Raw genomic sequence first — 14856 nt, forward strand, 5'->3', positions numbered from 1 at the left:
TTGCGCGGTCGACAAAACCATTATGAGCAAATTATGCAATGCGAAGCTCAAAAGGCAGCCCATCATTATTGCAGCCGTCAACATTTTGAGCTGCCGCACAAGCCAACAATTTCCTGCCTCTCTGACTACTTACTATCTGGTTGAGCGCGCCAATGAGGCATTATATTCTGGTAATTGCCATGCGATAAGTAAATTAGTCAGCCTTGTTGTTGCTGCTGCATTTCACGTCGTCTTCTTCTCATTGTTATTTTTATTTTTATATTTTGCCTCATTTACAGCTAAGTTTTGTATAAAGTATTTGTTGGTTGCTGTGTTAAATGTTTGCTAAATTTTTGGAAGGCAGTGAATATTTACCTTGTCGTTGCCGTTGCTTAGCGCTGACCAACATTCATAAAATATTCGTAAATTGTAATAAACAAATTTGGCAAAGAGTCAAGAGTAATAACAACAACTATTTAACCCAACTCTAAGGAGGCAATCTACTTCTAAACCCGTAGCAGCAACTAATTTTGCCAATTTTCGTTGTTTCTGATGTTGTTGTTACCTCACTGACACTGGCGGCTGACACTGACGTTAACGATGTTGTTGACTGACTTTCTGGCTAAATGGCTGGTAACTACAGCTTACTTGTGTAGCCACTGAGAGCTCTCTCCCAACCTGCTGACAACATTTTTTTGGTACTTCATTTTCTAGGCCATTGCTTGTTTGAGTTCTCCTAATTGTTTATTGCAATTACAGTTGTTGTTCTTTTGTTCTTGTTAATGTCTTTTTGATTTTGCGAATTTGAAGTTAATTACCGTTGAAGTATTTACAGTGACGCTCAAGCAAACGAAATGGAAACTGGCAGACGAAAGCCACTTTTTAGTTTTTTTTTCGGAGAAATGAACAGAATATCTTCTTGGTGGTTGGTTTTGAACAGCCAACCATTGAGTAATAATGCAGCTCCATGGTAATATTTCCTAAAATTACAAACGGCTGTCATTTTCAGCAATCATTTGCATAGCTGAATGTGAGCATAATTTAACTGATGATGGCAGAAGGAAAGTCTGTGGGCCTTTGGTAAAGAACGAAGACCTCAGAAATGAGTTGCATGTGAATTTATATCTGGCATAGAATTATGAATCCAGGAGCATCCTCTGAAAACTAAGAAATTTCTATGAAACCAAACCCGCCTAGAAGTACTAGCAGAAGTTATCTCCTATGAAAGAACCAGGTTCCGACGCCTCTTTGGGAGAGGCACGGCAAAGGCCTTTCAAGCCCCGGTATACTGAGGGAATGAAGACACGAGATATACGACCATTGCTTTGCATATGATTTTATTTCTTACCACAAAAGTGAAATATAGCCATTATGGCCTAGAAGGAATCGAAAGAGATGGGACTTATAAGAAAGAGCGGCAGACTCTATGGTCATTTAAGTCTTTGTTTCGAAGTACATATCAAGATAGCACATATCGTTACTTTGGGGTATATATTTTATGTGTGACGTTTGGGAAGGGGTCTCGCTTGAGGATTAATGTTACCTGTTAACACATTTTGACTCATTTGGCTTCATTCGCCAATTTTTAGGCAAAGAGCTAACTTAATTAAACCTCTGTGTAGTTTGATTGATGCCAAATGAGGGTCAGAATCCAGCGATAGTCATTCCTTCTTAAATAGGAAGATTATATGTATAGACTATATATATAGCCTGTTCCTTTGAACTTCGGACTAAAAGCTATGGAACTGTTAAACTACAATTTTACTCTGTCAAGTGAGAGTAAAACGAGGAACGAAAAAAGCTATATTTCCTGCAAAAACGTCTGTCGGTTTTTTAACATGTTGTTGGTACAACACTGATTTGGCTGAAAGATCATTAAATAATCATGAAAATCTATACAATGAATAATAATTACGTACATATTTAAATATTTCGTTTTTTACTTCCTTTTTTTTAGCAAAGGTAAGGTTCTTTGCTTTCATCGCTCTCTTTTGTTGTTTACAAATGCAACCCTGCCCATATTTTGGCACTTTTCATGAACTTACAGGAAGAAAACTCCGGACTATATATTGTAACTTCTGACTAGGGACAGTTGCTCAGTTACCCTCTTAAAAGTGTTCCTACTTACAGGTTTTATGGCTATTGGAACGACTTCCTGTAAGTTCTGAGAGTAAATCCTGTAAACCGGACTGATATTGGAACATACTAATATTATTGGGCACATAACGCTTCATTGGGGCATGTCAGCTTGATGAGAGAGTAACAATTTTTCAGAGAGAACAGTATAAATATACAGTGACTCAAGCAAGCGTTCACATGTTGATTTTTTTTTTAAATATCCGCAATGATTGATTTCCGGGCGAGATCGGAATTAATTGAAATTTCTGGTAGCAGCATAAATTTTCCTAGAATAAATGTGCTCACAGTTGTTGACATTCAGAAAGCTTCAAAGTTTTCAGGACTCTTTGGATAGAAAAAGTGACAAGTTCAGTTTTATGTTTGTTGTGGGTACTTCTGTGATTTTTTGTGATCTTTCAAGTTTTACGTATATCGGACTTTTCGATATTTTTGTGAATATTCAACGGCGCTGGCCTTTGCAAGCATTGATTTTTATGCCTGTCTATTCTTATGTCTAAAAAAATTTTTAAATTTTTTATATCAGATAAACCTTTATCTTTACTTTTTTCGAAATATTAAAAGTTTGTTATTTAAGTTTCTTCTTTTTTATATAAACTAATATAACATAATTTTTCTTAGTAAAAATAATACCATTTAAATAATAAATTTAAGCCGCTCTTCCATTACTTCGAAATTTTGCATCGCAAAGTCTTCATAGAAAATTCATTCGAAGTAGTCATTTGCTTGTGGCACCGTAAATGAAGTTGCGTACTCCTCGCTATTGGCTGACCATGCTGAGTTGCATAGCACTATTAGTAAAAGTATGAAGCAGATACATTTTTTATTTGGCATTTTTTTTGCTAGAAATTCTACCTTTACTCGTCGCAATAACTCAATTGCAATTAAATTTTAATCAACAATTTGTGTAGCTTTTAAATTAAATTTAGAACATCTTACGGCTTAACCGAAATAAAGTAGGCTGTTTGTTATAAATGTAAATAATAGCAACTAGATCTGTACGTTCAGACATTTGCAGTCTGATGTCTATTCAAATTATTAAGTGGGTTTATTGAAACAGCCTTTACTTGACCTCGTTTTTAGTTGAGTAGATTTTTTTGATGGATTCTTGAGAGTGGTTCTTTTGTAGTAAATTCGACTCGTTACTGTATCGAGTTACTCAGCGGTATGGAATTAATATAAGCATTCATACTTATATGAGTATTACATGAAGGTTAAGATTAAGGTCTCGGCTAGCTGAAGCTTAGTATAAATATTTTCCAAAAAGTGCTATAGTTATGTACACATACTTGTACATATGTACATATGTATTTGTGTGCCTAAATGTAAACCAACTAATCCAAAAACTTTGCGGAAGCAGTGTTCTAAAAAAGTTCAAAATTTGAAGTGCAAATACAAGATTCTCTTTAACACATAAAATAAAAATAAAAATATGTTTCAAATCCTATGACATACATATATATCTACATATACATTTAATATTTATAAAAATGTACTATCTCCCACTCCTATTACAATCCAAATTTTTAATTCATTGTTTCTCTTTTCCTTGCAGATAAAAAAAAAAATTGCTTGCGAAAACAATGATAATGATGGCATCACACACCTATCAATGTAAATGAATGAATTCAGCCGATTTCGAGCACTAAAAACGATCATAAACACAAAAAAAAATTCAATAAAACAACCAATCAAACTTACCTTCATATGCCCAAAATCAAGCGAAAAAGAATTGGAAAATAAGTCAATAATGCACTAGCAATGTGAAAAGTGTTGGAAGTGCGGTGTAGTTACGTATATGTTGCTTAGACAATTCACAAAGAGCACTTCTTATAATGCTTTTGTCAAAAATAAACTTTCATATCGGTTTTAAAAATGGCACAAAAAAATTTGAAAAACAGCAACAAATTGACCACACAGCAAAAAGTCAAGCGACGGCTGGCGGCAAGGTTTGGCTATAAAATATTGCTACTGATGATAATACATAATGAAAAGGCGATATAAACTGAAATGAATTACAAAAATTAGTAAATTTTTTTACGTACGAGTACTGATCATCGCTTTAACACATAAATGTCGTTTGAATTTCCATAATAGAAATGTAATGATTACATTAGGGGTATTCATATAACGTGGTAAACTGTTGTGTCTTTAGATGAATATCCCTATTAAGTAATTTTGAGAAAATAATGATGAAAAACCTAAAAAATTTAAGTGAATGCATTTATGTATAAAACTTATGCATATTATAATAATAAATATGAAGTGAAATATGGTATTATGTATGTTAAAGTCACTATTTTAGTAGCGTTTTTGCAATCATGTAAGATATATTACAGTTTACGTTGAATACCTTTTCAGTAAAAATGTTTGTTGGGGAAGATTTTTGGTGAAGGCGCGAAACCTATAGAAATAGGTGTGGCGGTTTTAGTTAACAGCAAAATAGAGATTTTATTGTAAATTTCGACAGAATATCCATTCGTTAGCTAGATTTCTTTTTATGGAAATATAATTTAGAAATGCGCCTGGAAATTTAAGGTAAATGTTTGTTGAGGAAGAAAAAAAATTTAAATTTTATTACGGATTTCAGCCTGAAGTGAACTGGAAGCTTGCTGCCTTGGATCTGCGTTCTTTCCTTCACTGGTTTTCGTAATCTATCGCTTTTTATTGGTGAATTTTCCGAACCTTCCCTAATTTCCGAGTTAGAAATTATAAAGGCCTGACATATAGCAGCTTAATTTTTTTGAATTTGGGAAGATTTAACAAATTTTTAGCAAAATTTCAGCTTTCTAATCTGAATATTTAGAACATTTTTAAGTAGGCATGCTAGAGCCCATACCGGCTAAAAAATTGCGTTGATTTTTGAAAATTTTTTTCGGAGAAGTTTTTGCTTAAAACTTGCTCTTCATTAGACTAAAATTGTATAGGCTATAAAAGAGCATACCTAAGAAGATTAAAAAGTGAAAATTTTGATGAAATTTTGCTTAATTTTCTAAAAACTTAGATAAAGTTTGAAACTGTGATTTATTAGCTTTTGGTTAAAGATTGGACGGTATTTTTATAGATTTACAACAAAAAAAAATCCGTTCGAGAAACATTACAAATATTTAAAAAAACATCACATTTATTTGAGCCAATATATATATCGAGCCCCCTAAAATTTATCGTTTACAGCCCCATACAAATTTTTAGCTTAGATATGTATACATGCAAATAGAAACACGCTTACTCTTACCAACTGAATGACTCAGTACCTCCGAATCGAAGGACCAGGTTTGCGGATTCGCGCATCACACATGCATGAGGTAGCCAACAACAATGCGCGCACGGCCAACGGAATAAGAAACCCCAGCACCGTGCATCTGCCAGAAAGGCCCCTTTGAAGGCGCGTATGCCAGTCAAGGCGCCCGCCAACGAGGAAAGTGAGAGACAGAAGAAGGCACACAAGGCCTGCAAACGGCCAAGTACCAGGGCTGCACCACCAACCGCGTCCTTGGAAACAGCATTCAGCTCGAAGGGTAGTAAATGACTCAGTGAGTAGGGAGACCAGTATGTTTGTATACAAAAATTTTTATTTATTGGATAAAAAAGTAGTGGGTAGGCACTGTGGCCAATGGTAATCAACCATGCAGAGTCCGAAAAAGACACCAAGCAAGCAGGACATTTTTGCAAAGCGGCAGTGCATAGCATGCAATCGCGCTTAAAAACCAAACACTGAATTTAATAGATCCCGAAGCAAATATTCAATCGAAATCCTATATGCATACAGGCTAAATATCTTACGCTCGAATCGGGCTTTAGTTTAGTACAGTATTTCACTTCATATTTTACGAACTATATTTTAAGTCTTATTGGAAAAAATACTGTTACTTGGTTGCTATATTTTTTATAGAAAATATATTTAAGTGCCTATAATTGACATCTTCCTCCCTCTCGCAGCGCTTCAGCGGCAGTCAAAGCATCTATAGCAATAGCAATTGTGGAAGCGCACGCGGCAGTGGCAGTGGCAGCGGAAGCGGCGCTAGCGGTGGCGCTGCCACCAACACTCGCAACAGCATCGGCAACGGCAGCTGTGTGTCGTCGTCGACAACCTCGGCTTCAGCGGCAGCGGCATCAGCCAAGCGGCGCAAATCAAAGTCGACAAAGTGCTTTAGTAGCACAGTGTTTCGTTGCTGTATACCTTGTCGCGGGGGCGGCTCAGCAGCCCCCGCTACAAGTCCGCCCCATTCGCCTGCAACGCCCGCGGATGATGTGAACAACGGCACGACAACAACGACCACCAACGCAGCACAGAATAAGTACGCCAAAGTTGAGTACGATAAAAAACGAGATAGCAGCGGGATTGGCGCACCCTACGCCGAAGTAGACGCTGACATAGACGTTGACATTGACGCCGAAGCAGCTGCAGCCATAGCAGCTAACGGTAAGAAGCATTCACTTGCCGACACAATTGCCACCTCGGCAACTACGCCCATATCATTGAAGACGCTAATAAACGACAGTGAGGAAGAACTCGATCCGCCTGCGTTAAGTGTTGCCGACATCGCAGCCGCCACACTTGCCAGCGGTATTGTGGCACGCAAAGCCGAACCGGAAACATTAAGCGACGCAAGTGTTTCGCCAACCGCAGCCATACAGCAATTGCCGTTTGGCGTAACCTTTTTGAACGCCTCGCACGGCACACCAGCCAGCAGTGGCGCACTTAGTGTCAGCGTCACAAGCGCACAACACATTTCACCAACTAAATCGACCAGCAGCGTGCCGGCAGTGACTTCCTTTGCCACTGCCATTGGCCATACTAGTGTAGGAGCTACGCTGCAACAACCACAGCAACAGGCTACGCTGCCGCCAGCACCAACCGCGCAAACAGCGCCCCGTGTCTCGCAATCACAAACCTCGCCATTGCCGCACATCGAAGAGGAGGAGGAATCCGAGCATATCGGCAATCGTCAGCAATACTCACTGCCCGTCGACGCAGATCCGAGCGGTGTTGGTACAATATATACCGTTAGTGATAGCAGCGAAAGCACAAACGCGCCACAGTCGACAAACACTTCGATTTCGGCGCCGACCAGCGGCGGTGCTGGCGGCAGCAGTACGTGTCACTGTCATCAAGAGTTAGTCACCCAAAGCGCTTCGACTCCTTCGCCGCGCATTAAACTCAAATTTCGTAAACAACACAAATCGGGTTGGGCTCGTTCGGTACTAGCGCCCAGTAGCGCTGTTGGTGGTGGCGGAAGTAGCGGCGGCGGCGGCGGCGGTGCAGGCGGTAGCAGCAGTGTAGGTGGCGTTGGTGGTGGCAGCGGCAGTGGAGGCGCCACTTCCAACGAAACACTCGCCTCTAACGGCAGCAACACCAACACCGCAACCAGCGCCAGCAGCAGCGGTCTACATCGCATCTCTTTGTCATCGGTACCACACGTTTCCAGCTCACAGCTTTTGCCAGCCACCAAGATGCAGGCTGAACAAGGCTCCATTGGTGATCTGCAGAAATACCATAGTAGATATTTGAAGAATCGACGACATACTCTAGCAAATGTTCGGTGAGTAGAATTTACATATGTATATAGAAATATATAGATTTGTTTACATACATACATATATATATATCGCACACCATCTCAAAATTTGGCATTTTTGAAATTATACGCTAAAAATGTAAACCGAGCGTGTGTTCACCTTTCAGTAAAAGCAGGAGCAAATTTTGTTATAATTTGTTGAATAATCCTAAGGTGAAGTCTTCCTTGCCCATATGAAAATGTGGTAAGAAATAGTTTTTCGCATTTTCTGACGAATGTGTAATTTTGAAAATTTTCTCACTTTTTAAGATGGTGTGCGGTATGCAGTTAAGGATTTTTGGATGTTTAAAGCAGACTAAGAAGAAACAAATATTAAGGCGGACATTTTTTGGATTGATAGCTTTTCAGATTCCTATTCTGGTGTTGTCTTTATTTCCTACACACTTATTTATTTACGTACAAAATACAAATTGTGTAAACCATACGCGTTTGCCCCTTTAAGTATGCTACATAAGCAAATTGCTAGTAAATAAATTTATTCCTCGCCATTGTCGTTCGTTGCTGTTGCATGACATTTGTGGCACGTGATCAACATGTGAATTACGAGGCCTAGCTGTGACTGTCCGGAGCGGCTGAGTATGAATTGACTACAAATTGAGTGCTTGGCGGTCTGTTCGAATTAAGTGTGCAAAAAATGCTTTGACTGACAGCGAGGAAAAACGAATTATATTAACATTGTGGCGCCATTGACAGTCTTAAGGCGTGGAGGTGGAAGAGAATTGTTAAATTTATGCGAGTCTGAACATACATACATGCAAATAAAATTAACAGTTTCAGCTAAGTAAATACATAAAAAAAAAATTATATTGGTTTCTATCGAGCGTAATGGCTGTTCAAGGCTATGAATTTATCAGTAATTGTTGAGCATAATACACGGCTAGGATTTTGTTCGATCATTCTTGAGTACTTCTGCTGGATATACGTAATTTATTATTAGAAAAGTTTTTATTGACAGCAGAACCTTTTATTGAATGCATATAGAAAGCCTTAAAGGAAATAGGGCTGCCAGGAGAAGTACTAGAACTTAGCAACAGGGAATGTAAACGAACACAATTCACAAGATTGCCGACGAATTTATCACCTCGCTAAAGCTTAAGTGATATGCCTAAAACACCATGAACGGAAATGTTTTTCAAAAAAGATCTGCAATTTACATAGGATTTAAAAACCAAGGCGAGCTACTAAGCAAAATTGTCCCCTTAAGCCTTTTGCATTGTAGATTAGCTTAGATTAGATTTAGAGGAGGGCGCAGGTCACTTGGTTACCGCGACCTCAACGATCAATTGTAACAAACCTCTATTCGACTACAGGTCTTCTTCTTTGACCCACATATTGCTAAGGAACCTCGCGCGGTCCTTTGACTGAATGCCATTTAGGTCGTGTGCTTCTAGGTACGGTGATCCTATGAAGTGAAAACTAAGTGGAGGAGTTCCTCCGTTCTCCTTGGTGACATAACCGAAATTACCTGTCTGTTATTTACCTGTTCCGTATTGGTCCACGGTTCCTGAAGGCGATAAGTACTAAAAGCTGAAGGCAGTCCCACACCTGCTTTGAAGTAACCTCGTGCGGTTTTAGAGCGAGAAGCACTGCTCTGCCGTCCGAGTGTGTGTGGATTTCACACATTGCCTCAGGCATAGTTCAATGGCGTGCACCTCGGCCTGAAAGACTAAGTTGGCTTGACCCCTGCTGGCGAACGCCGATGCCGTGCTCTTCGAGCCGTCAGTATACCAGATGTGACTGTCCTTCCGGGATTTAGATCATTCGTTGTTCCAGTGGTTCCTGTCGGGGTCTTTCTTGAAATTATGTGTATAATTAAATCTCGTTCAAAAAGCTAATGCGCAGCCCATCTTCTTGTTCTATAACCCTGAGGGTGGAAGGGTGTATAAGCCTGCTGTAAAGAGAAGAGCCTCGTTCCTGATTATAAGGTGTAGTGGACAAGGTAAAGAAGCACCTCGAAAGCCGCAGTTGGTGTTGTTGTTATCGCGCCAGCAAGCTGCAACGACTGGCCTGCGTGCACTTTACTTCTGCCTTCTTCTACGAGACGGTTGCAGGATATTCAGATATGGTGACGAGGACCTCCCAAAGTATAGCAGTTAACATACAAAATGCGACGGATGAAAATATGTCTGCCAATTAAAATTTTACGGCGAACGCTCAATCCACAAAGAGGGTGACCTCGCCTTATCCGCAAACTCTCGCGTGATCAGCTTTTCAAGCTCCGCTTACAAGGTCGTGGTGAGGGTGTTGTGTGAAAGGTTAAAGCTCATCGCTAACGCACTGATTTTAGCATACAAGAAGGATTTAGGATCTGAAAAACTCAACTCTGACCATTTATTCACTATGGGCCAAACCTTGGAGAGAATACGCGAGAAAAGGACTAATGCTGTAGAAAATGATACGAGCGATACCAACGAAAATTACACTTTGTAAGTCCCTCATCGTGTGCGTGCGTGATGTAAGAACGATGGCTTTATCTGTTGGAGTGTTCGAGAGAAAATTTTTAAGGAAGATTTGCTGTGCAGCGAATTTTTGGTTAGGTGCCGTCGAATGAATTCGAAACGGTAATGGGTGATGGGGGTAGAGGAAGAGGAAGACCTTGTCTGTGTTGGGAGACTTGGCTTCACTCGTTGTTTTTAATTGGTGAGAATACGGGAAGATATGTTTTAATTACAGCGGTGTCGGAAAAGATATGTTTTTTATTAAAACGAATGTCGCGAAAACCGCATCGAAAAGTCGCTCGAAAGTTTCAGTGTAGCGTCTGGGTCAATAAATTTATACAATTTACATTTTCCACTTTTTCATGACAGTTTGAATGTTGCTTTTATGTCTATATATTTAATTCAGCTGATATGATGTTTTTTACAAAGAAACTCTCAGGGAGTTTGTGAGGCTGCACAAAAGGGCACTCCATGCTCTCCTCTACTCTTTTCTCTTACCTTGATTTTGTTTTAGTAGTAGCCAAATACTTACCATTCTTTAGCTATGAAAACAAAAACATCAGTAAGTCCTATCCAGCTGTAATGAAACCTGTCTTCAGCAAGACGCAGTTTGGGAGCAATATGTTTACACTAATAAGAAATCATGCTTATAAAAAATCGTTTCATAAGAAAGCTTATTCTTGTTCTATGAAATGGTTACATTTATAAAAAGGAGTTATGTAGTTATGAAAAATAGTTTCACTTCGCCATATCAAAGGAAATTTAATCGGCCACCAACCATCTTAAATTTTTAACAAACATTTGGAAACAAATTTTTTTTTATTCATTCACTTTTACTCCTTTATGCATGTATATCCAAACAAAATCATAAATAGACGTACTTAGAATTCCAATTCTACTTAACCCCTTCTGCGTCTGTTATTTCTACGTACCGCTGGCTGGCTGCGTACCTGTCGATTTGCTCTTCTGTTAGCTGCTCTCCTTTGCCTGCGCGCATTTCGTGCAGCTCTACGTTTTGCGTTGCCATTGCGAGCTCCAGCTCTTCGTCGACCAGAACCGCTACCACCTTTATTACTATTATTCGCTTGAGCTACTGAACTACTCGTTGCACTACTCGTATCTGTGTCATCTGCAGCACTATCATCATCATCATCATAGTAATCGGCATCAGCATCAGTTGTCGTATTAGCCGCGTCGACGTTAGTGGTGGCCAAAGTCACAAAGAAAATGGCGCATAGAAGTAGAATTTGTATTTTAAGTGACATTTCTAATTTGATCCTATACTTTCGAAGCTCAAGTTAAAACTGAACTTAAATAGCGAAAGAAAGTTTATTTTCTTAATACAATTTGCGGCAGCTATTAAACATACATACATACATACATATATATAATAAATGCATATTTGAAAAGTGATATTTATTCTGGTGTTTTATGTTTACTGTTTTCAAGAAATTGCCATATTTGCAAACTTCCGATTACCTACTTATTTTATAACTAACACTTGGGGAAATAGAATATGCCATTTAAAATAGATTACCATAATTATTTAAGTGTTAGCAACATTTCCCGTTCAACAAATTCCTACTTTTTAACGATAAACCGGGTTTCAAGCCAGACCCTGAATCATTTCCATTTGTATTTCCTATTAATAGTTTGTAGCCGAGCCTCATTCTAGAACGACCTTTACGATTTTAGCGCTAGCTCATCGCTACGTTTGTTTGTTGTTGTTACCAAACATGTACCTTGGGTATATGTCCATGAACCTTAATTAGCTTTAGCACGCGTAATTTTTTCCAGTTCTATTCAAATAGACAAAAAAAGTAAATATTGGGTGCATAAATATTTTATCTAGCCTTTGGCCGAGCTTCTCCTTTAATTTGTGGTGTGCGTGTCACACAAATATAGGCAACTAAAAGTAAGCACTGGCTACGCAAGTCAGATGTCTTATTTTGGGAGAAGAATGTTAATGGCAAAAATAAAATCGACGGCTTAGCGTTTCAATCGCTATTTACAAAAAAATTCGAATATGGTCAGATGAGGAATCGAACCTGTGCCATTTCGAGTGTTAGCATGCGCCTTCAACCAACCGGCGACAGCGGCCGCTTTAGACTGTTGATTTGAACAGCTGGAAATTCTCGTAACATTTTTATATTAGCTACAAAATTCTGTTGTTTTCTTATTAAAAGAAAACATTTAAAATTTAATTGTCATTAAAATTTATTCTAAGCAGTGCCCGAACATAACAGTTATTGATGAAAACTCTCATTGAAAAATTCACTATGAAAGTAATGTTCTACAACTAAGTGATACCAATCGATTCGTTCTACGCTAGTGAAAACGCTATTGTCCACAGGACAATGCCTACTACCATAGACCCATTTCGAGTTTCATGAGCTACAGCTGGCACTTAATGGTGTCCAACTAAATAAAGCACCGGCACTGAACCGAATAAACTACTACGAGTTTTATAAATTGGTGCCGTCTTGTTTTCTTGCAAGAGGTTCTTTCACTCTTCAAACTCATTTTCCTTAAAAAGCAAGTCCCCTTTTCTTTACGTTCTGCGGCTGTGCGGTTTTTAATTGAGGGCTATCATTAACCAAATGTCGTAGTAGTTGTTTTTAAATTCCGTAAGTAAGTATCAGTGAGTATACTACCGACATTGGTACAAAGTCGGATTTTCAAAGGAAATAAGATATGGTCTTTTTTATCTTAAGATAACGATATATAGTTTTTTCACCTGAGTCATTCTTCCATTTTACTCGTATTTATTTGAAATATATAAAGAATTTTATATGTATTATTGTAAAATTTTCGTATTTGTTACCCCCTTCCGACTTTATTTCTGTTATTTCTTCTTCGGCGTGCAGCCCTATTTCTATTTTTTCTAATCGCCTGCTGTCTTGCCCGTACACTACGCCTTCTACGTGCATTCTGCGCTGCTTTACGTTTTCTTTTATCAGCAGCTCCACGTTTTTTTGCTCCGGTCTTACTTTGCGTTTGCGGTGCCGTGGTTGTCTCATTTATCTTCTCACCATCATCAGAGCCGTTTTCTTCGGATTGTGCAGCACTATTTGGAATTTGTGAAGGAATATTTTCGTCATAGTATTCCTCAATGGAATAATCGGAAGAATAATCATCAGCTGGGGCAGTAATTGCACTCGCTTTGTTTCGAGGCTCATCGGCAGAACTTTCATTGGCATAATCGTCCTTATAAGAGTAATCTGCATAACAATCGGAAGAATAGTCGTAATCCTGACTTTCAGCCGAATTTGCGCTAGTTTTGGCCAAAGCCACAACTATTAAAGCAGCTATAAAAATTAGTTGTACTTTCTTAGCCATATTAAATGAACCGAAATCATTAAATTCCAAGATAGAACTAATTTTCAATTCTGGTGTATTTTGGTTGTTATATATAATTACCACTTGCGCGACTTTATTTGTAAAAAACTTACAAAACCCCAACAAAATTCAAGGAAATAATTACAAAAACATGCTTTATTTATTTTACATAATTTGCTTTTTTTAAATTGACTTGCGACAGCGTATACCCAGCGCGCAATTGACTCGAACATGCTAAATAGTACGTAAGGTAGTGATTGAAGCTTGTGCCTTAATCTTAGATGTATTAACCTAGACTGAGGGCTAGAGAACAGTTAACTCAGCGGGGATTCGCTTTAAGTACAAAGTAACTGAACGACTGCTCAGACCATTCCTTAAACCAATTTACAAAAGGAAACACCTACAATAATGGAAAAGATGAGTAGAAGAAAAAACTTAGACTCGATCGTCACGCTTACAGTATTTTTTCACAAATGGGCATCAGACTGTAAGGGAATAATTGGCAATGATTTGAACCCACACAAGTCGGCCACGCAAAGTCGGCCAAGCTAAATTAACCTCAACTAACTCTAAACACCATGTATATTTAACCAGTGATTAAAAGGGATCTAGTCTTTAACAGAGAAAAGCTACAGAGGTCATGAAACATGAAGATATTAGTCCCGTGTTCTTTAGTTGTAGGGAAAGGTAAGAACTAAAGTAAAATTTTGAAACAAAAGACACGCAGGTACAGAGGTTTCAAAAAAGGGTAGAAAAAATTCATGTTGGATTTATTTATACATGTTTTTCCCATAAATTTTAGCCACGACTTTTGAGTGTTTAAAATATCTATCTAAAATTTTCCTACATCTATCTTAAGTACACATATGTACATACATAGCTTTTGTAAGTATATAGTTTAAATATTTTAACAGTTGTTTATTATTGGAATTATAATGAAGAAGAAAGTCTCTTTAATTTACTCTATACTACTATCCACTACTTACCCTACGGAAAAATGTCTTGTTTTCGAACGCGCAATTTTTCTTCGATAGCGGCCAAACATTTTTTTGTTTTGCAAAATTTGGGTTGCATAGGAATCGGTCATCGGACATATTTAATCTATCTAGTTATGTGAGAATATATTCGGCTGTAAGCCTTCTTAAACCTTTTTGGTCTAATGCTCATATTAGAATATTTAATTTATCGTATAAATTCAATTAAATACAATTTCGCCTTAATAATATTTTCTACTGTCTATTAAATACTCATTCTTTTAAAATCCACATTGAAATATTTATTTGCTTTATCTTATTAATTTACTTAATTTGATTTTCTAAGTGCCGACAACTCTCAAAATAAAATTATTCAAATCGGTGAAGCCATTTTCGAGTATCTGCCCGTCA

At 38.1% G+C, this 14856-nt stretch overlaps 1 protein-coding gene across 1 annotated transcript; it reads left to right on the top strand.

Moving 5' to 3' along the window:
* The first annotated feature begins 3683 nt into the window (after positions 1-3683).
* Positions 3684-7662, top strand: LOC118734464 (cAMP-specific 3',5'-cyclic phosphodiesterase-like). The gene is made up of 2 exons (XM_036464182.1): positions 3684-4064; positions 6055-7662. Exons 1-2 carry the CDS (start codon positions 3951-3953, stop codon positions 7660-7662), a joined length of 1722 nt encoding a protein of 573 aa, XP_036320075.1. The 5' UTR covers positions 3684-3950.
* The last annotated feature ends 7194 nt before the right edge of the window (positions 7663-14856 follow it).

The sequence above is a fragment of the Rhagoletis pomonella genome, unplaced genomic scaffold (assembly GCF_013731165.1).
Source record: "Rhagoletis pomonella isolate Grant_MI unplaced genomic scaffold, Rhpom_1.0 Rhpom_scaffold_00002, whole genome shotgun sequence".
Lineage (NCBI taxonomy): Eukaryota > Metazoa > Arthropoda > Insecta > Diptera > Tephritidae > Rhagoletis > Rhagoletis pomonella.